Source organism: Microtus ochrogaster, chromosome 2 (genome assembly GCF_000317375.1).
Source record: "Microtus ochrogaster isolate Prairie Vole_2 chromosome 2, MicOch1.0, whole genome shotgun sequence".
Taxonomy (NCBI): domain Eukaryota; kingdom Metazoa; phylum Chordata; class Mammalia; order Rodentia; family Cricetidae; genus Microtus; species Microtus ochrogaster.
The window spans coordinates 68,659,596-68,682,649 of record NC_022010.1 but is presented as its reverse complement, the minus strand read 5'-3'; the positions used below and the strand labels follow the sequence as shown (position 1 = coordinate 68,682,649).

The following is a 23,054-nucleotide window of genomic DNA, read 5'->3' as shown; positions in this document are numbered from 1 at the left end:
TGCATGGGTGGTGATGAAGAGACTGGTTCAAAGTTTACTCACAAGGACATCTATCACATAAGAAGCCTTTACTTCCCAGAAATCTTAGTGCAGTCTGGGAGTGGCAATTCTGGCTGACTTGTGAGTCACCCACGGGGTAACTGTAAGGGTGAGACGCTCTGGGACGTGACTCTGCCAACAAAGATGACCACGTCTGAGAACTTCCTGTGGGCTCTCTGCACTCACCCTCTTCAAAGTACTTCCAGCTTGTGCATCCCTTAGAAGAACTATCAGGAGGAAAATGGAGATTTTCCCAATAGAGAAGCCAAGAAGTAAGAGAGGGCAAGGAGACCCAAGCCCCCTGATGCCATTCTCCCCCGTGACTGGCGACCATAGGTTTCCTTGCACCGCAAGTCTACAGCCCCAAGTTCCCTTATCTGCCCTTGAGTAGCAGCATATCAGCGCATAGCTAGAGGGACCAGTCATCCCAGCGTGGGGCGGCACAATGATTCAGTCCTCCACCCTTCCCCCACCCTCTCCCTCCTTCTTCCTATAAATATCACAAGCCTTTGCTGGACTTAAACATCTCCTTGAGCAGGGCTGGGGAGATGGCTCTATGGGAAAAAGTACTTGCTTGCCAGGCATGGGAACCTTAGTTTGGTTCCCAGCACCCACACAAAGAGCTGGGCATGGCTGTCTCACGCTGGGCCTTTCCGGCTGCCAGCCCAGATTGGGGCTTACTTAGCCTTTCTCAAGCAAATAAAGCATAGAATGATATAGTAGGACCCTTGGTAAACCTTTCTGGTTTTCATGTATTCACACACACACACACACACACACACACACACACACACACACACAGGCATCACGCACACATATCCACACATATATACTTGTTGCAAGCACACATGTACATACACAAAACTACACCATCTCCTCAAACCACATAATACTTGTGAGACACACACATTATTTCCCTGATCATGTCACTGAAAATGTCTCTTGGCTAAATAAGAATCCAACACATTTTGTTCAGGAAAAAATGGATAAATCTATCAAGGAAACATGAAGACCGCATGGGGCCTTTGTAATAGCAATAACATGAGCACAACATGGCAGGCCCCATGACAAGTGCCTGTAGGGATGAACGCACGCACACACACGGCAATGTTTTAAAGTAGGAGCCACATCAACACCAATTTTAAAGACGAAGGAACGGAGGCCCCACCAATTGAGATGCCTGGAGCTGACTTCAGCAAGGCCTGCGTTCCAGCGCAGCTGCCTGGGCCCAGAGCAGCTGAGGGGAATCACTGAGAGACTCAGCACCAAGAGCTGCGAAGCCACATCAGAGCACAGGAAGCCCAAGACCTCGAAAGCCTGCCAGACCAGACTCAAGTAGATCCAGGACATAGAGTGTAACCCGAACGACTTGAATTTCCTCTACATTCATTCTTCTCTCCAGCCTCCTGCCGAAGGCGCCTCCTGTCAGATGGTTCCCCACACCTACGGTGTGGTCCCCAGTATGGAGAGGGTTCTAGTGTTTAACATCATGTGACCACAACCAAAGTGGGGTGGGGGTGGGGCTTTTATCAGGGTGCTCAGCCCTTCGGTTTCCTCTGTGAGCCAGGTGAAGAAGAGGAACGCTGTCCTTAGACCCCAAGGTTGTCCTTGCTCTAGGGCTTTGGCACTTGGTGCTCCATGGGCAAGCCCTGTTCTCATGTTTCCTTTGCTTCTCTGCCTACCAACCTACCCTGGCTACCTTGACTGCACCACAGATGGGGCACCTAAGCCCCATCCTACGGCTCTTCCCCAAAGCCTCTGGCCGCCTGGTGTACTGCCTCTTGATACGTCTGGGTTCTGTGTGCAACACCCCCTCCACTGCTGCCTTCTCCGTCTCCACGGGACTGGGGGCCTGGTACCCACCTGCATGGCTTCTACCACTGCCGACTAATTCAATGAGTTGATTCCCACACATCGTACCCTGGAACTGACTGCCATGTTCCTGGAAGAACTTCTTGAAACAACCTAAAGAAATGAGGTGATTTATTCTCAAGTAAAGAGAACTCAGCCTGTTCTTAGGCCAACACGTCATCGCCCTGTACTGAAGTCTCTGAGAGTAAACACAAACCTGGGTGTTCACAGGAATTCACCGTATGTGCATCCCACAGAGGGTTGCCTGGAGCCATGGTCCCTGAAGGCTACTTCCTCTGAGCCCCATCTCCCATTCACAGCCAAGCCACATAAGATGACGTGTAAGCCTCTCCCTGCCCAGGTGGGGTCCTCAGAAATGAAACTGGTCACAGCATGACTGTGTGAAAACCTTCAAACCAACAACAGCCAACGTGCGGTCCCATGTCTCAGGACAGGAGACCCCAGCACAGGAAGGGGCTGCCATTCTTGCAGAATTTTGTCACAGACATATTGGTTCAAGTGTTCCAATTGTCCCTGCTGTTTACGAGCCTTGGCCTTCATGGCCGTGCTGAAATGTGTCCCCCTAAAGATGTCCCTGAGATAGGACACCGCTCTGCATTGTTCCTGCGCACACCAGCGCTTCTGTCCCAGAGCGATCCACCCTCCTTTTAACGGCCGATGACAGCTCCAATGGCCGGGCAGAAATCAGTTGAAGGAAAGGGAAGTCTTGTCGGAAATGAGATTAATCTTGTAACGAGTGTTCAGCCCTGATAACCCATCTGGGCAGAGAGATGCTTAAACTGGAGCGCAATTAACCTTCACCCGGCAAGTTCTGCCCAACCGCTATAAATATTAAAGAGACAGAACCCTTCCCCACTCCGTGTAGACTAAACAACCAGATTTGAATTCCACGTCAACGGCCCCTTCACAGATGTGTACCAACGACCACGTTCAGGAAAAAAAAGAAGTAGACAACAGTGGAGCCCTGATGACCACACTGGTGACCTCTGCCCTTGGTTCAGTAAGCCGAGGTCATGAGCATAAAACCCCACTGAGGTGTTTTGAAGTAAAAGCCATGTTCTTTGGGAGAACATGGTATGGCTGTTTGAGGACCGTGTCTATCACTGGAAGGCACCTGGAGGCGTTCTCCTTCCCTCCTCAGATTGGTAGACACTTATGCAATGATCTCGCTCTACATTCCTGCCTGTGGGCCACAGAAGTTTGCCTGAACCGTGTAGCCAGTGGTCCCAGAAGACAGAGCTCTGTTCCTTTTCATCTCTGAGAAGTTGCTGGCGTCACAAACAGCAAACCTGTGAGCTCATCTTTATCAGCTCACACTGTAAAGATGGAGCTCACCAAGGGGGCCCCTGGAAAGCACCGAAAGGTTAGGGCATCTACAGGGAAAGCAGGCAGCTAAAAATAACCTCTGTGAGCTCAGAGCAGGGGCTGCGGGTGTTTATCTTATCACCCAGGCAGCAGCCTTTCTTTAGTACTTGCTTATACGGAGCCTCTGGGTCGCGCCTGTGCATACACACAGATGACACACAGGTAAACAGGTAGCATGGATAACGCTTGTGATGGCCACAAATGGACATAGGGTACCTGCCGCATCCAGGATTTAGACAATTAAAATGGACAAGATATATCAAAATATATATGCAAAACCATACCGAGGGTGATGATCCATATCACCATGTCTGCGCAGGACCACAACTTATGTCTTAATTTCAAAATAAAGGAAATCTGAAAGCATTCATTTAGATGTAATAAATGTATCTAGCTCTAGGGTTTTAATCTAGCCATCATACTGTCCTAACTTGGCTCTTAAACCGTACATTAGCTCTTACCTCCACTCAGAACCCAGTGGGCAAGCCCTGGCCCCTAGGCCTTGTGGACATGGACATGCTTGCACATCGCCAAATACATGTCCATGGTTACCTCACCCGTGTTTTGGGTACAGGCCAGTGCAAAACTAGGATGTGGATATGGCATTGCACAGGGGAGTGCCACAGAGAGAAGTATTGTTGCGGGCTGGGAGAAGGCACTCTGGAAACAGGGGCTGGCTCTGCAAACTCGTAATTATGTGCTTAAACACACCTATCTGCCTTTTGGAGAGAAGAATCCATCCCTATGGAAGCTTTGAAAGATCTTAATCCCACATCCCAGGGACCGGGCTGCCACTAAATCACAAGTGTAAGAAGGATTCCTTTGTATGATCCCTCCCGGCCCGTCACTCTGTGTTGTGTCCCTTGGTGACACAGCTAGATTGACAGCAGCCTGTGAGTTGGGAACATTCTCATCTCTGCTCTCGGGCACGTGAACTAAGCAAGAGCAAACAGACAAAGCACTACATGTAACACAAGCCGGCAACCTTTCTCTGTGTAGCCTTGGTTGTCCTGAAACTCACTCTGTAGACCAGGCTTGAACTCAGAGAGATCCACCTGTCTCTGCTTCCCGAGTGCTGGAATTAAAGGCATGTGCCACCACCGCCTGGCCCACAGCCTGTTTCTTAATCTTACAGGGTCCTCATTGTTCATAGCAAGATAAGGTTTTGAACCCAGAAACTAAGCTACTTCCAAAAACATAGCACCTGAATATCACAGGCAGCTCATATTTCTAGACTTGAATCTCCGTATGTGTGTTATCAAAGCACATATCAAAGTCACAGAAGCAAGAATGAAGAGATAACACCTGGTCATTTGCACGTTTGCCCATTTTTTTGAGTTCAGTGTTTGGGCTGAGGGCATTAAACATGAAGTCGTTTTGTAAAAAAAGTCACAAACAATCACATTTTCATAATAGGTGACTAGCACCTATGACTCATCTTTCATGGTGGGTGGAGCAGAGAAGAAGGATGACTGACAGCTGAAGCAGCAAAGCCCGGGTGCATCTGCGGAGCCTCGGGTCTGCCATACACTTCTCCTGTCATTGCTAAGTCAAGTGATAAGAGAAACCGCAGCATCACACCGGGTATCTTGTGAAACTGAACCAGCTGCCGGGCAAACGCTTCGCCCTACAGTGATTTCATTGTGAGTATCACACAAGATTAAATGCTGCAGGGGTGACCAGGCATACTACTAAGTTCATTTTCCTTCCTAATAAAATGAATCACATTCCTACCTTCTAGAATGCTGTTTACACAGAAATGATGGGTATGAGGTCCTGGCGTTCTTGCTATACCTGACAGGGACCCTCAATGACCTGAGCCTCTTCCAAAGCAGACTATGTGCAGCTGGGCCTCCACGACCTCCATCACCTCCTTCTTATTCATGGTGATTGAACAAATCCTACATCTGTAGGTGTTCCTACAAATCTATGTCCACTTGTGATCTCAACGTGGGGTCTTGTCGATGTAACGAGCATATGCAATGAGGTCACACTAATTTAAACTTCGTTCTAGATTCTGTGAGAGCATCCTTACTAGAGGCAGAACAGTACCACAGACAGAGTCAGTTATCAGAATGAAGGGGGCAGTGAGCATCCTAAGCAGGCAGCTGAAGCCAGAGAAGAGGCATGGGGTCTCTTCCCCTCAGAACCTCTGTGAGAAGCCTGTCCTGCCAGTGCCACCAGGACATCTGTCTTCCCTACCTGGAAGGACAGAAGTGTAATGTCTGAAGGTCAGTGGGAGTGGGGGGGGGGATTTGTCACCGTTGCCCTGGAAGACTGATATCCTAATATGGCTACTGTTTGTAACAATAACAAAGCCTTTTTCTAGTTTAGGGCATCACATGACCTGACATCTGCCTTATAGTCTTAGTCAAACTTCCCTCAGTGTTGGGTTTATGCCAAGAGTTGAGTTCCTCCCCGGTTACAGCAACCAGGGAGCCATGATTTCTCAGGAGAATGTATATTTTTCTGTGTACACTTTTTCATGTCAATTCCTGGTCTGACTATGGCTTCAGTTCTCTGCTTAGGAGAGCCTCTCCCTGTACTAGTGGAGGGTACATCCAGTTCATGTGCCGGTGGGCATCACAGGGAGCAAATGGTACAGCATCTTTAGATTCCTGAAATCTCTATTTCTTTTTAAACTATGTTAAGCTCTCCCATGCTCATGGATTGATAGAACTAACATAGTAAAAATGGCCATCTTATCAAAAGCAATCAAAAGATTTGATGCAGTCCCCATCAAAATTCTAACAATTCTACCCAGACCTTGAAAGAATAATATTCAACTTCATATGGAAAAACAAAAAACCAAGATAGTAAAAGCTATCATGTGTAATAAAAGAATTGCCAGAGGTATCACCATCCCTGATTTCAAGCTCTACTGCAGAGCTATAGTAATAAAAACAACATGGTATTGGCATAAAAACAGACAGGTGGATCAACGGAATCGAATCGAAGAAGTAGACATAAATTCATACACCTATGGATTCTTGATCTTTGACAACAAAGAAAATAAAGCATCTTCAACAAATGATGCTGGCATAAGTGGATGTCAGTATGAGAAGAATGCAAATAGATCATATCTGTCACCTTACACAATATTCAAGTCCAAGTGGATCAAAGACCTCTACATAAATCCAGTTACACTAAACCTGATGGAAGAGAAAGTGGGGAACGGCCTTGAACTCATTGGCACAGGAGACGATTTCCTGAACAGAACACCAGCAGCACAGCCAATTAAGATCATCAATTAATAAATGGGACCTCATGAAATTGAAAAACTTCTGTAAGGCAAAGGAAACCGTCAATAGGATGAAAACAACAGTCTGCAGAATGGGAAAAGATCTTCATCAACTCACATCTGACAGAGAGCTGATCTCTAAAATATACAAAGAACTAAAGAAACTAGACACCAAAAAAACTAAATAATCCAACTTAAAAATGGGGTATAAATATAAACAGAGAATTCTCAACAGAAGAATGTCAAATGGTAGAGAAATGATTAAAGAAATCTTCATCACCCTTAGGCTTCAGGGAAACACAAATCAAAACAACTCTGTGATTCCATCTTTCACCTGTCAGAGTGGCTAAACTCAAAAACACAAATGACAGCTTATACTGGAGAAGATGTGGAGTAAGGAGAACACTCCTCCATTGCTGGTGGGAATAAAAACTTGCACAGCCACTTTGGAAATCAATATGGCAGTTTCTCAGAAAATTGGAAAACAATCTATCTCAAGACTCGGTAATACCACTCTTGGGCATATACCCACAGAATATTCTCTTCCATACCACAAGGACTCTTGCTCAACTGTGTTCATAGCAGCTTTGTTTGTAATAACCAGAACCTGGAAATACCCTAGATTCCTCTCAGCTGAAGAATGGATAAATAAAATATGGTACATTTACACAATGTAGTATACTCCGGAAAGGCAAACGGATGGAACTAGAAAACCAACAACCTGAGTGAGGAAGCCCAGGAAGGCATACATGGAATGTACTCATTCATATTTGGACATTATCTGTAAAGTCAAGCTAACCGTGGTACATGGTACAACCCACAGACACACAGAGGCTAGGTAATAAGGGGGGCCCAAGGACAGGGGACACACGGATCTCCCTGGGAAAGGGAAATAGATATCTCTTGGTTGGACTGGGGTAGGTGGGCATGGGAACATGAGGGATCAGATTGGGGTTAACTGAGGGGGACAGTGCTGAGAGGTGACTGGAAAGGGGGGGCTTTAGGCAGCCGGGTAGCGCCTGATGCAAGGGAAACTTCCATGAGTCTACAAGGATGACCCCAGTTAAGACTCCCGGCGGTGACAGTGAATGTACAGCCCGAGCTGGCCATCCTGAGATCGAACTAGTCACTCTATCAGGTGTCATTGGAGGGGCTTCATCCAGTGACTGATGGAGGCAGATTCAGAGACCCAAGGCCAGGTATTGGGCCATGCTCAGGGAATCCTGCTGAGAGAGGGAGGAGGGACTGAAGGAAACGAGGGGGTCAGGAACATCTCAGGAAAACCCACAGAAACCACCAGACTGACTCAAGGGAACTCAGAATCTGAACCAACAACAAGAGAGCATGCATGGGACTGGCCTAGTTCCTCTGCATATATGTGACAGTTGTGTAGCTTAGTCTCCATGTGGGACTCCCAGCAGTGGGAGCAGGGCTGTCCCTGGTGCTGTGACTGGCTCTTGGGAACCCATTCCTCATGATGGACTGCCTTGCCCAGGCTGAATACAGGGGGAGGTGCCTGGCCTTATGGTGACTTGATATGCCAAGCTGTGCTGAAGCCCATGGGAGGCCCGCCTCTTTCTGACAGAGTAGGGGTGGGTGGGGGGAGAAGAGAGAGAGAGAATGGGAGGAGAGGATGGAGGAGAGGCTGTGGTTGGGGTGTAAAATAAATAAATTAATAAAAAAAACTGTGTTAAAAGTTAAAATGAAATGACAAAAGGAAGTTAAAATATAATTTCCTTAGTATGTTTTCCAAGCAGTAATTGCGAGCAGATTACTCCTTGATCATCCCATGCAGGCCTGTTCCTCCAGCAAAATCCTGCTTCTCTCCTAATTACCCCAGAACAATGGGTGTACAGATCCAAAACACAATTAGCTCAGAACACAATGGGCTCTCCGTGGCCAGTCAAGTTTTGTCCAACATTTCGATTCCCAAGTAAAAGTCATTTCCTTTCCTTTGAATCCTACAAACTAGAACTTGCCTTAGCTAGTTTCGCTCGAAGGAGAGACTTCACGTGTGTTGGATCACTTCTTCACGCATGTGTTCCTTCAGGAAACGTTTATATGTGTAAGGAGACCAAGAGGAGATGAATTCCTAAATGATTAGCCGAAGGATGCTCATAAAAGTAAAATAAACCTTAAATAGATCCATTGCCTCAACGGGGTAGCCACCGGGCAGCGATTCTCCCCTACGAGTAGATGAGCCCCACCCTGCTCATACAGGTGGCACTGACTGAATACTAAGACGGACAAGGAAGTGGGGAGGGGAGACTTATGGGAAAGAAGGGGTTCGGTGGGAACTCGAAAAGACTATGGAAAGATATGCATGAAATTATCAAACAATGAATAACTTTGAAGAATCTCACCTTTCAGGAAACCTAGGAAAAGAGTCTGTGGGACCTGTCTGTATTTTTCTCTGAAAATTACATGTGAATTACGTACTGTTGTATAAGCAAAACTATCTAGCCAGGACCACAGACTACCTCAAGTCTCATGGACGATCACAGTTTCACCATTTTCTTCATTCATTTTTAATCGTTTTTTTACATGTGTATGTGTGTCTGTGTCGGATCTGTATGGATGTGTGTAACACGTGTGCAGGTGACCATGGAAACCAGAAGAAGGCGTTTCAGTGTTACATCCCCTAGAGCTGGAGCTACAGGCACCCGATGCTGTGCAGAGAACTGAACTCGGGTTCTCTGGAAACGCAGCCATTGCTCTTAACAGCCGAACGACCTCCCCAAGACTCTGCTTCCACCATTTTCTACATAACAATTGAAGCCGTAAAGCTTTCCGAATTAAGTAATACACTTGCACATTTTGATATTTCAGTAAGCAATTCAGTTTATTAAATTCGAGATTTAATAAACCAGTTATTCCCTGCTATTGAAATTAACCTGGATTAAACAGCAGATTATTCTGTAGTTGAACACAGAACCATATCTACTAACATAGAAGCTTACTTACTAGATGGCATCTTAGCAGATTACATCACTATGTGGTGTATAAAACTACAGTGGTGTCAGCTGCCAGGTTCCAACTGATGGGAAAACTTTTGCAGTGAATGGAGACCGGCAGATGATACTAAGATTAAATTAGAGTTGTTGAAATTCTGAATTCATGACTACAGTCACAGAAGATGTGAGTGGTTTCCATCATGGCACACTGTGTAAAACGTCTCATTAACTCAGGTCCAGCAAGGCTAAAGGGCTATGGCAGATGGACAGATGGACAGTGAGAGGAGTCTTCACTCACTGGAAGCAAAGGCTACAAGGCAAGTGTCCTAGAAGGAGGTGCTGCCCAGAGCGGCTCAGAGCTGCCTTTCTGCTTCTGCTTCTCCAGCAGGAATCTCCAATTCACAGCCCAGAGGAGACTGTGTACACTCAACCCAACCGGGGTCTTCATGGTCCTGTGATTACTATGCCAGCAAAAACATGCACACAGAACCTTGGAAAGGTATTTTCCTTTCCCAAAGGGGACCTAAAAATGGCCAACAGGTAAAGAGATTTTAGTCTAACTAACGTTTGTGGGAATAAAAACCACAGCTACAAGGAGATGTCATTTCACACCGGTTCTGATCAAAGACAAGACACAGTGAGGGTGGGAATGCTGGTTGTGGGGTTCTCAGGTACATTAAAGATGACTACCATATGCTCCACCAGTCCCTGCATAGGCACCCGAGGGAATTCAGTCCACACCCAGTAATGGATACCCACAAGCCTGCAGTCACTACAACAGTGTTCACCTTAAAATGACATAGAAACAACCTCAGGGGGTAAAAGATGGAAGAGCCTGTATAGATGATATTCATCTTCGAAAAGTTAGATTCTGGGTTGGAAATGTGGTTCGGTCCACAGAATGCTTGCCCGGCATTCGTGAAGCCATGGGTTCGATGCTCAGTGTGGTGTAAACAGCACATGGCATCATACACATACACACACACACACACACACACGCTATGTCAGCACTTGAGATGAAAGGAGGAGGCTCAGAAGTTCGACACCATCACTAGCCTCATAGGTAATTCCAGGCTAGCCTGAGCTACATGAAATGCTTATCAAAAGGAGGGGGTGATTTTCTACCATTGGTCCAAATGTGGAGGAATCTAGAGGATGATGCACGAAGCAAAACAGGTTAGGTACGGAAGGAAAATCACTGCGTCATCTTGCTTATGGTAGAGTCGACAACGGTTAAACACAGAAATCAAAGCAAAAATAAAACATGGACCACAGGAGCGGAGGGAAATGGTGAGATGAAGGCCAAAGAGTAGGAAGCGCCTAGGATGCAGGATGATCAAGTCCAGAGGGCATCGCATTACACAGAGACGCCCTCGCTATATGGGACGTCGCTCACAGTAAATCTGGGGTACTCGTGGCCCCTCGTCATACACACTGGATACACACAGGAGATAGCAAAGATACTAACTCGCTTGAGTACAGTCACTTATCAACATCTACATATATATGAAGACTCACGTCATACACCTTAAACACGACCAAAGTCATCACCTAAGCCATTTTAAGAAAAGCATGGATTTTTTTGAAGGACAAAAACACATGAAAGATGCATATCCACTTAGAAAGGAACTAAAATGGTTTTGATTTCCCACAATGTGGAAAAACAATGGATTTTTTTATGGCTGTGTTGTCACCGTTGGCATGACCTTGTCGGCCCTCAAGCTCAGACGCACATGCAGACAAGCACACACACACACACACACACACACACACAATTGGTAAAGTTGTAAAACATGGAGACTAGGGTCGGTACCCAAAAGAGCTAACCCTTGCACACCTAGGCACCCTGTTGTTTAGAGCTCACGGACACAGCAAGCTTTGAAAGCAGTCACAGGACCGCAAGGCAGGTGTCACTGCTCTGTAGAAACACAGAAACACATGAGGGAATCAAGCCTCAGGGAGTGGATGTAGCTCAATAGATAGAGAGCTTGCCTCCCACACTCTAAGTTGTGGGTTCAATCCCTGGCCCTGAAAAAAAAAATAAGAAGACAAAAGAAAAATGCAACACAGGCTTATATTTCTAAAGGAGTCTATGAAAAAGGAAGTGAGTAGTAAATCACTCTTTTAAAAATGAGTTTCATTTCTCAAATGTTGTCTCTGCAATATGGAGAACAAAAGCCCTATAACATTAGAGAAGAATCAAGCATCAGTAGACTCTTGATGGAGTGATATAAAGTGTCTTAAATTTTCTGCTCTGAATTTTAATTTTCTAAGCCTCTATATAGTTGTTTTGAAATGAAAAAAAGAAATTTTTTTATCGCCGTTGTCATTTCACTGATATTATTCAACAGATTTTTTTGAGCCTCCCAAACCATCCTCAGTAGTGTTGGTAGTCTTCCGAAGGGAGCCCAACAGGTAAGACTCTCCATTCACCCCAGAATCACACAGCCACAATTTATGGTCTCCTACAAGCCACCCAGACCCTGAGGTCAGCGAGGCTGCTTTGTAAACTTGCAGAGGAGGCATCTGTAGGGATCCATGATGGGAGATCATGGGGTTTCACTACCAGGCAACAAAGCCACGTGCACACACTCCTGAGCACAGTGCCAAAGACGGGACTGTCTCTACTCACACGGGATGTTGAGATTCTAGACTTGGAGGTCTCCAACAAAATTAGCACACAGGCTTAAAGAGGGGCTGTGCAGTGGGCGGGGAGGGGAACTCTTGGGGCCATTTCATTCCAGTTCTTTTTCACTTCAAACACAAAATACATAAGTATACCGAGTGGCTATGTAGATAGAAATCACTAAGGGATACCAACAGGTTAGCAAGCGCCCACTTGCAATACTGGGTTGGTGGTCCACACATACCTAACAGCTTTCCCAGGCAACTCTAGTGTCTGCTTCCATGGGGCAGTCATCTCTTACGGACCCTGTGCACTGGTGTCCTTCATGTTGTGTTGCAAAGCTTGCAGGAGATGTTTGCCTGGGGGGCTGCTCAGGGCATGGTTATTTCTGACCTCTGCAGGAGCTTGGTGGGAGCAGCAGGTTTCCCTGTTTTGAGCCTGTAAACACCATTCTTTGGGGCTTTGCCAGGGCTAGAGCTGACGGCTCTCGGGCACTATTTATTTTGTTTAGTTTATTGTTTGTTGACTTGATATATTTTCCCCCTACAAAAGGACTGGTGGCTAAGGACATATCCTGTAGATGGGTAATGGATGGCCCTCTATTGTTCAGGGTTGGTGCTTTGTGGTTTTATTTGCTTTGCTTCAAAGGGCCTAAACAATGCATCCCCCTGGAATTTAACAGCAAGTGTAAACGCGGCACAGAACAAACTGTGAACTGAAAAATCTCTGGATCCAAATCTTGTGATTTCGTCCTGACTAAAGAGAAAAAGCTCTTCAATGTCTTTAGACGGAACAATGCTAGATGTCTTTCATCCGAACTCGGGAAGGACAACTAGGATCATAAATCTCTTTCTGTGACTGAGAAAGCCTGGAGAGACCTGCCCACCCCCACCCAGGACACGGCACAGGCTGTCTGTGCATGAGATAACACCGAGATAAAGGGACAGACACGAAAGTCATCAAGGCATGGTAGCTTCACGTGCTACAAAACACGGAATCCTCCCTTGGAAACCCGGAGGCCTCTGTCCCACGGAGGAAGGAGTAGCTCGCGGGCAGGAAGCTTCCATGAGGAGCCCTTCCTGCGCCTGCGCCTCTGGCTGGCCTGGCTATCGGGGCAGGAAGCAAGTGTAGGAAGTATCTGTCTACAAACCATTTATCCTCAAGGTAATTGCTGTAGCAGCATTTTACTGTTTACCAAAGCAGTAAACACAAGGTCTAAAAAAAGATGTTTTCCATCACCAGAGAACAAGGCTTAAAAAATATATGTGTTCTTTTCTCATAACCACCATTTAAAAAAAAAAAAAACAAAACATGGGTTGCCATAGGCTTACACTTCAATAGCAAGCCAGTCAAAGGGGCAGAGGCAGGGTTAGTGTCAGACAGGCAGCATCCTCTCAGGGCTATGAAGCAACAAAGTGGATTTTACTTCTCTTTTAGAAGCTTCACAGTTCATCCTGCTTGCCTGAAAAGAGGCCAAGCCTCCAAAACTGTCTGTGTTAATTCATGTTGGTGGAAAGAATAATTCCCAGAGTCAGGTCACCCTGAAAGTCACTTGTATTTGACCTTAAACAATGCTTTTACTTTTCTGGGACTGTGACTATGTTTTAGTTCTAAGCATCCACACAGTGGAAGAGGCATTGTAGAAGTCAAAGCCACTCATGCTGGAAAGTTCTAGGGAGAGAAAGAGAAGAACAAGGCACAGAGTAGAGGAAGGGAGGGAGGGCGGGAGGGGAGAGGAAAGGAAGAGGGTTGGGGTGTGGATCAGGGAGAGGGAGGGAGAAAGAGGAGCCTGTCCTGAAGGAAACTGGGAAAGCAGAAAGTGCACCATCAGGCATCTCCCCAGCAGTGGAGCATGTCACCTCCAGCAGACGGTGCTGGGAACTGGGAACAACTGGCATTTCTGTCCCGAGCTTTTATTTCATAACACAGAGAAAACAGCTGCGTGGAGAAAAGGGTCAAAGAAGCTGAATTCACTGGTGGGCAGTCTTATCCATTTGCTGGTGCTCACTTCGGATGGGAGCCTGGTTAGGTGGATGGAAGAGGCCTCCATCCACTGAGGAGTGAAGCCCCCATGCGCTATGCAGAGTTCTAAGTGCCTTACACCCCATCTACCTTACAGTAACACAAGTAGGAATGATGGGTCCATCAGGTGAAGGACACTAGGTGGAGCAGGCTATGTCTGACTTGTCGTGGACCAGGGCACAAAAGGGACAACAGGATTAACATCCCTGCTGGGAACCCTCTGTCTAGTGCATAGATATCCCCTTGCCCAGGTCTCAGGAGGCCCTGCTCTGAGCCACCTTGTGAGTTCTGAGATCTAAAGTGCCACCAAACCCCAGAGAGGATGGCTCCACAGCCATCTTCGCTCCTTCCAATCCTAAAGAACAAAGGCCAGGGAGGCCAACTTCCTGCTGAAGCTCTGACTACCCCCTCCAGGGCGTCCCCTCTCTGTGGCTCTTCTAGGACTGAATCTGTGCCTGCCATCTCCTGCAGGAATGACAAAACCAATGCTTTTCCACAGGCTCTATCACAGCGCTGGCGCAAACAGAGTAGCTAGTGTCTCTCTGGCAGTCAATTGCGGGCTGTGGTGTCCTGGGCAGCCTTCATGTTATTGCTGGCTGCCATGCCTCCCAAGGAGAGAGCCATGCAACGTGAAACCGAAACCGCATGTGCCTAAAGCAACATCTTAGGAAACCTGCCTTGAATTGAGACATGAACTCACTATGTTGACAAATTCTGAAGTTTTGCTTCAATCGTTTCTTCTTCTGAGAGGAAGCTCACACGAATGCACTATCAAGCATGGCCACAGCTCATGCACATGGACTGTATTAATTGGACTTGCGGTTATTGACAAAATAACAAAGAGGGCATGGAGCTGGAAGGGAGCCGGGTGAGGGAGCTGCAGGGAGCAGGTGGAGGGAGGCTGAGATGGAGGAGTATGCTCAGTATACATTGTATAAATATAGGAGACTATCAAAGACTAAACATCATTTTAAAATGCCCAATGGGATGCCAAAAGGACTGAGGTTATTCGAATCAACTGATCTGGGGATTCATGCAAAGGAGTGAAGGGCTCCCTTCAGAGATGAACCCATGAAGGTACTTATTAGATAGGGGAAGGAACAGGAAAGGGCTTCGTGTGTTATCTGTAATTCCGTGACAGCAAAAGTAAACCATAGACATGGATGTTTTAGACATAAGATTGTTTAGGGCTGGGGTGACAGACAGCTCAGTGCACACAGTACCCTCTATGTAAGCATGAGGACCCAAGTTCAAATCCCCAGCACTCATGTAACTGCTGGACCCAGCAGTGGAGTGGGGAAGACAGGCCCTGGGGGTTCGCTGGCCAGTGTAGCTGACGCGGTGTATCTAAGGAGGACAACTAGCATTGACTCTGGTCGCCACACATACACACACATGGAGGCACGTAGACTCACACACACGCACACTCACACACGCACAACCTGGAGCATCTCTGCTGGATGTCCCCTGTCATATTTTCCAGAACTAAGCACGCATTGTTTTTACCCAGCGTTTGAAGTAACAGCCCTGTTGATGTTATGGTTGGATTCTGATGTGGCACTTCGAAACATAAATAATTTCACTTGGCTTTGGCACTCCTTCTCTGAAACCCTCGGCACTTATCTGCACACGGCAGCACGGCACCTGTTCCTCCCTCCCAGGGCTGAGTTCCATGAACACCCTGCCGAAAGACGACCGCGGGGCCTAGCGGAAAACACTGACCTGACTGCTCATGACTGACGCCCAAGGCACAGCACGGAAGTTGACACTTGGGCTGAGGACATGTAAGCCAGTCACCAGCAGACCTGGAACCTCTGCCCCATGGATACTGCCAAATAAGGAAAGAATTCTTAGGACAGAGCGGAGCTGAATGGTGGCGTGCCTGCCTCGCACGAACAAAGCCCTGGGTTCCATCCCCGGGACCTCAGAAAATAAATCACTTTTGGCATATATTCCTTTAAGCCAGGCATGGTGGTTCGCACCTGTAATCCTGACAGTGCAGAGGCTGAAGCAGGAGGATTGCCATGAGGTCTGGGCTAGCCTAGGCTACAGAGTGAGACCATCTCAAAGACTCAGAAAGTAAAACAGCAACCAAGAAACATCTGTCACCACGCAGATGCAGAAGAGGCAAAGTGTCACTCTCAAGTGTTCCAGAGGTTTACAGTACAGCTGTCCCGTGTGGCAGGCCGGCTGCTTAAGGGGTTTTGTTTTTCACGTAAGGAGCAGATGACGGAGTATGGTTACCCAGTCAGTGTCTTAACGCGTTTGAGATCGTTCAAGACAGCATTCTTCCCTACAGAGAAACCTAATGCTGGGGGTTCAGGAAGCAGCTGTCATAAGGAGACCACTGGGGACACCGAGAAAGGAGACTGACTGGTCCGCATCCTTCACGAAGTTTCCACCCTTATCTGTGAACAAGCACTCTGAGGCAATGTACCTGTTTATTTAACACAAGGCCTTCCAGGCAGCTCTGGGGATGGTGTCAGTCTCGATCACAAACCTGAAGCATTTTATGTGCCTTTAAACACAAGGTCCACTTAATTCATCTCGTCTCAGTAGGAGAGAGATCACCAAGAAGAAATATGACCTTACAATTACTACATGACTGTCTCTCTTCTCCCTAGAAGTCACAATGAATTGTAGTTAACACATATTGTTTGAATACTTGCCAGCCACTACTGACAACACTGGCTGAAGACGTGTATGTTAATACCAAGAACAAGGTCCTGGGGCTTCATGAGAATACAGACACAAATGAACAAAGGCAAGCAGTAGGGAGAACGGGCCAGAAACAGAAGGAAAAGTGCGGGACTGTAGAAGGAAGGCTGAGCCCAGCACCAGCCTCAACCAAGGGCAACAGGAGAAGCACTGGGAAAACACGCTGGATCAAACGGGGAACAGAAGTTATGGACAAGGAGAAAACACAGGTCGCAGTGGATATGAGACAGGTTCATACAGAAAGGAACAATATGCTAAAAATATACAAATTCACATCAAAGTGAGAAAAAGAGAGCTTCCATTCTTCCATGATCAATTGACAAACATTATATCAGAATATCCGAGTGGTCGTGAGTCAATCCCTCATGGAGTAAGCTGGCAATGTCTGTGAAATCAGCACAGTACTTTAATTTCACAAAGATATTAAAGATGTGCACAGCTGCTAGCCCAAAAGTTTCTTTTCTAAGCAACAACACTCAGAAAATGCTTTTTTCTAGACATCAGAGAGAGCGTGTCCAGCTGTGCATGTATGAAACTTTGAAGGAAGGCTATTCCCCAAAGAAGGACATTGGTTGTAAAATGATAATTTTTATTTTGTATTTTAAAAAGCATAAAAATCATGCTTATTAGAATCATGCAGTGACATGATGGTGAACTGTATATAAATTATCAAGAGCAAAAAGTGGTCTCTTTGCACCTTTCCTTACAGTGAAAATGTCTTGCACGCTACAATCGTAAATTGTACAAAGCAAAATTACGTTTCCCCCTAAAAACTCATGGAGAAAATTGGATAGTGAAGGATCTCAGCATCCTTCTTTTTGTGCTAACAGACAAAAACAAGACACGATTCAGGCCTCCCGCTATCACCAGACACATAGTCCTGGGTTGCAGCACAGGTAAAAACAGCAAGCTGACCACCGTCACCTGAGCCACCGGCTTCCTCCACCTTTCCTGCTGCAGCTGGATGCCATCTGCAGCTCCCACCTTCTCCCTAGCCCTGTATACTCTGTCACAGGCTCGGAGGCTATGATAGAAGCCGGAAGAGACCCTGCCGCTTGCCCTGTGTCTGTGAAACCACCCAGGCAGCGTCCGTGGCTGTGAGCTTTACTCCTGAAGCTGGTTTGTGTGAAACACGGAGGAAAAGGCGCATCAGAAAGCATGGCAGTTCATCCTGAAGAATCCTGTGGCGGCTGCCGTTTCCTGAGTGCTGGCTCATGCCAGCATGAGGAAGGGTCACCACATTACAGTGAGAGCCGGCATCACAAGCCCAAGCCCCCAAATGCAAGTGTGTCTGTGGCCACAGGACGTAAGAGCTGGCCTCTGGGGTGATCTGATAGTGTCCTGAGGGCAGGGCAGGAAGCAGTGTCCTTCAGCCCATGGAAGCAGAAGCCTCTATAGCAACTGGACAAGGCCCACCATGGCGGTGTGAAAGCACACCGTGTCAAAACCACCTCTGCAAATTTCCTCTGCTGAGGCTGTATGCCCCGTGAGCACCGGCGGCTCAATCAGTGCCTCTCAGCTGAAGGCACTGAGCCACTCCGCACGAGTATCACTTTCCTGAAGGCTTCGTTTGCTTTTCAAGATTTACTCTATTTTATGTGTACGCTTTTCTAAGAATCATTGAGTGTGTACGAGTGTGCTTGGGAATATGTTTTTAAAAATCACAGTCTGTTTTGTTCAGCAAAAAAAATAATAATGAATTTAAAGGAGACAGAGATGATGAGGGAATCATATTGTTCTGGAACATTCACAGACAGGGGAGTCCTGCAGGGAGAGCTGCTGTGTGTTCAATGAGAGGGGAGAATACAGGGCCACCATTCGGGGTGAATGGTGAACACAGACATACACACACAGACACACACACAAAGACACACACACAGACAGACACACACACACAGACACACACACAGACAGACACACACACAGACAGACACACACACAGACACACACACAGACATACGCACAGACATATACAGACATACACACACAGACATACACACAGACAAACACAGACACACACACACAGACATCACAGACAGACATACACACAGAGACACACACACAGAGACACACACACAGACACACACAGACAGAAAGACACACAGACACACACAGACATACACAGACAGACATACACACAGACACACAGAGACATACACAGACATACACACACAGACATACACACAGACAAACACACACAGACACACACAGACACACACACAGACATCACAGACAGACATACACACAGAGACACACACAGACACACACAGACAGACAGACACACAGATACACACAGACATACACAGACAGACATACACACAGACACATACAGACATACACAGACATACACACACAGACATACACACAGACAAACACACACAGACACACACAGACACACAGACATACACACATAGACACACAGACAAACACACACACAGACACACACACACACACATAGACACACACAAACACACACACACAGCTTTCACGGATGTGCTATACCACAGAGAATGTGAGAATACTCCCGAGTGCACACAGTAAGTATCTTGGAGATGCTGCTGTCTTTTCAAACACCTAGGCTGGAGCGGGGTGGGGTGGGGTGGGGGAGCAGCTCTGGGATATGGCAGTTATGCAGAACAATAACATCTAGCACCTGGAGTTCCTTCCACTGTCACAGAATCCCAGACTAAGCAGGGAGGAGGGAGGCCATGCCTATTCCCCTGACACCAGCAGGGAACACAGCTGTAGGTACGCTGCCTAGCAGCAACCATTAAAGCCCATGCAGAGATTGCTGTTCCCTGTCATCCCCAGTTTCTGAGCGCCCTGGGCCTCCTTAGGAACTTTCCACATCCTGTCTGACTCCTGAGCTACTTCCACTCGAGGTGCAGTTTGAACATGCTCCTTCCATGTCCTTCCATGTGCACACACACACACATGCACGCATGTACAGACACACAAACACACACACATGCATACACACAGACACACACACAAAGACACATACACACACGCAAAGACACACAGACACTCACATGCAAAGACATACATGTACATACACACACTTAAAAGATTCAACTCTAGACTTAAGGCTTTCAACCTAGGGACTCACAGTCTCCAATTGTTCAGAATTAGAATGTTTTTCTATCGGAACCCTATTCAGTCTGCCCCCCTACCCTGCCACAGTGTTTTTAAATACAGGACACTATAGGCTTCTTTAAGCTATGGGTATTGCAAATAAGGTCAGAATAATCTCTGCAGGGCTGAATTAGACCCCTAACTGACGTGCGCAGGGTTACATGAGGAACAGCGGCCTCCAGGGTCAGTCATCCCTCAGTATTCTAAGAAGCCCTCAGAGCCATCTTCCAGATGCTTGCACACAGAGATGGTGGCTTGTTTGCCAACATGTTTTTATTAGGGCCCTTGGCCTGATCCTGAAGCCCATGAATGTACAGAGAGAAACCGAAAATATCTTCACCTTTCCCCCACTGAAACGCCGTGTTCCGGAGCCCGGTAAGACTACCAGCATAGTGCTCCCAGGTTCCAGCGTGGCTGAAGGAAAGGAGACACAAACACGGTGCCTGCAAATGAAAGGACTCATTGATCTGTTTACCAAAACACCTAAAACTCCAAGCGTATTTGCCATGGGAAAATGCCCCTGTGGGGACTGTCTCAACTTCAGAGAGGATGTTTCCCTCTGCTAATCTGAGGCTTGCGCTAGCGGAATTAAAGCTGCAGTCAAGGGACCCAAGGCCTCTTTCCCCACTCCATAAACAAAGCCATGGAATCCCCTCACTATACCCAGAGAACCTCACAGAGGCTGATCTTCACCAAAGTTACCTCGCAGGGGAGACCGCTCTAACAGGGGCCTTAAAGAATCCCGGGAAGTCGTTTCTATCACGGGGAGATATACGATGTCATACAGCACAAAATTCAAACAGGCCCAGAGTCCTACACAGCAGCAAATGATTGTCTCCAAATGTATTCAGGAGTCAAAAATGCCTTCAAACTTCAAAAGCAACTTCTTCATAAACAGGGATCTTAAAGGAAACAGCGTAACACACTGGAGTGTTTGTGGAAATGTACTTTACCTCCTACACGGCGGCCGCCTGCTCTGTCTGTGCTTTGAAGCATTGGCTTGGGAAGTGGGGAGGAACCCACATAAGTGTCTGCTCAAACTATCTAAGATTTACAAAGAATATTTGATTTAATTGCTATGAAATAGGGATTAAGAGTCTATGAAATAGAATTAAGAGTCTAAAGCACAATCCAAAAAGGCAGAATTTGGGGTTATCAAAATCCAGTCATTTCTACTCACTTAGCCCACTTTTAAAATTCCCTCTAGGTCACAATATTGCAGCTGGCCCTAATCCTTGAAGCCACAGAAGGTGAAGTTCTAAGACTTTGGTACATTACTTACTACGTGATAGAATACATCCTGAGACCGAAAATTAGATGGAACTCTGAAACACAGTTTACCTGATACATAACGCAAAAGATATTAACCAAAGAGGGTTTTCTAACGCCTCATCTCGGCTGTGGGCAACCCTGACTTTCATGAGTTTTCAAGCGAAGCAGTAGTGGACAGACAAGTCTTGTCCCATCTCTGTGACACCAAGCTATAGACATAACAAACAACACACTCTTTGGCTCACTTTCTTTGTCTGTGTAGGCTGCTAGTTTCCCCCATTGCTACAAATGTCATCAACGCCCGGCGGCCTGGAGCGTCGATTAACAGACCCACCACCTCAGACTTCCACTGCCTCCTCCGACTTCTGTGTCAACCAGCCCGCACTTAATTCACCGCTTGCGCGGATTTGTCTCCGTGTTAAACCCTACCAGCTTCCTCCCAGAAACATTTACAAGAAAACACACAGAAACAAACACAACTGAGGAGAGACCCACAGACCACCGCTTCCCAGTCCCCACACACCACACGACTAGGAAGAAAGCTTGCAGCGCATAGAGGGGCAGGTGTTTTATTTGTGATAGACACGTAAACCAGCACACCCAATTACCACCATTTGAGACGGCTCAGTCCTCTCAGCATGGAGGGGTCCCACAATTCAAGTCAACCTCTGTCCATCCTGCTACCAACAGCCACAGAAAATCTCCCCACTTCCTTAGGGACGTGCCGGCATGCCTGTTGGTGAGGAGTCCCAGAAGTGCATCCGAACATTCGCCATGGACAAAGCCCATCGCTGTGACCCTGCCCTCCAGCCTCCGTGACGGTTGCTTCGCATCAGACCCACATCCAGACACCGTTAGGAACAGGTAAAGAATCTGAAAATTCAGGAGAGCTCCAAACGCCTCCAACAAGAGTAATCCATGGCGCTCAACAGAGAATTTAGAAACCCCAATTTTTTTTCCGAGTTTGAAGTTTTTAAGCCTTGCGGATGGTCGGAGTAGGAAAAAGGAAATTTACTAGGCAGCGCAAAGGAAATCTCGTTGTCCTCTATTGTGGTAGGGGGGGTGTTGCCCAACCCTAACTTATCTGCCTTGATAAAGGAAGCCAAGCGCAAGAAGAGCAAGGTTTTGTCAAATGTAGAGGAACCCTCTCCTTACCTTAATCGTGCTGGCCATATTGCAATCAAGTTTATTGATCGTTAATAAATGTTAATAATAATTATTGCTTCTCTCTGACCAGAAAGTAGTTTTGATGAGGTTGTTTAGAGCGGATGAGATTGTGCTAAGTCTGGGAAATGAAGTCAACCAATGGCAGGAAGAGGTTTCTATTGGTCCTGGCTGCCCAGCCCAAAGAAACAGGATATTTGGGAGTGGAGAGATAAGAGACCCTGAAAACAATGTTGTTTTTCTTGATGATATGCAGCCAGGAGAATTTTTTTTTAATTAAAAAAAAAGGCATCAATTGGCTGGGGTTGGGACTGTCACAGCAGGTGTGACCTGTGTGACTCTGGGTGACAGGCTGCACCAGACCAAAGCAGGATGCAGATGTGGCAGGGCTCTGCATGGCTGCACAGGGGAGGTGGAAGGCACCTCACAGCCTGGGTGTCAGTACTGCAAGCCCCCTCCTCCCCAGGACGCCACCAGCCATCTAGGAACCAGGACTATTCATGCTACTACATGGTCATATTTAATAAGGCACTTTGCTGCCAGTGATCAAAAAGCCTCCATTTATTCAGTGTCTCCAATGAATGTTCCAGGACTGCTTCACGAATTCTCTTTCCAAACACAAGAAACCATTATTATTTGCTCCCCA

General features: G+C 46.9%; 1 protein-coding gene across 2 annotated transcripts in view; it reads right to left on the bottom strand.

The window, feature by feature from the left end:
- Erg (ETS transcription factor ERG) overlaps positions 1-22,460 on the bottom strand; it is a 97,243-nt gene extending 74,783 nt beyond the window's left edge. For both annotated transcript variants that reach the window (XM_026783369.1, XM_013352788.2), the window contains exon 1: positions 22,400-22,460. In XM_026783369.1, the coding sequence (XP_026639170.1) occupies positions 22,400-22,417 (18 nt within the window). In that variant the 5' untranslated portion in view covers positions 22,418-22,460. The remainder of the gene's footprint in view (positions 1-22,399) is intronic.
- Between the last annotated feature and the right edge of the window lie 594 nt (positions 22,461-23,054).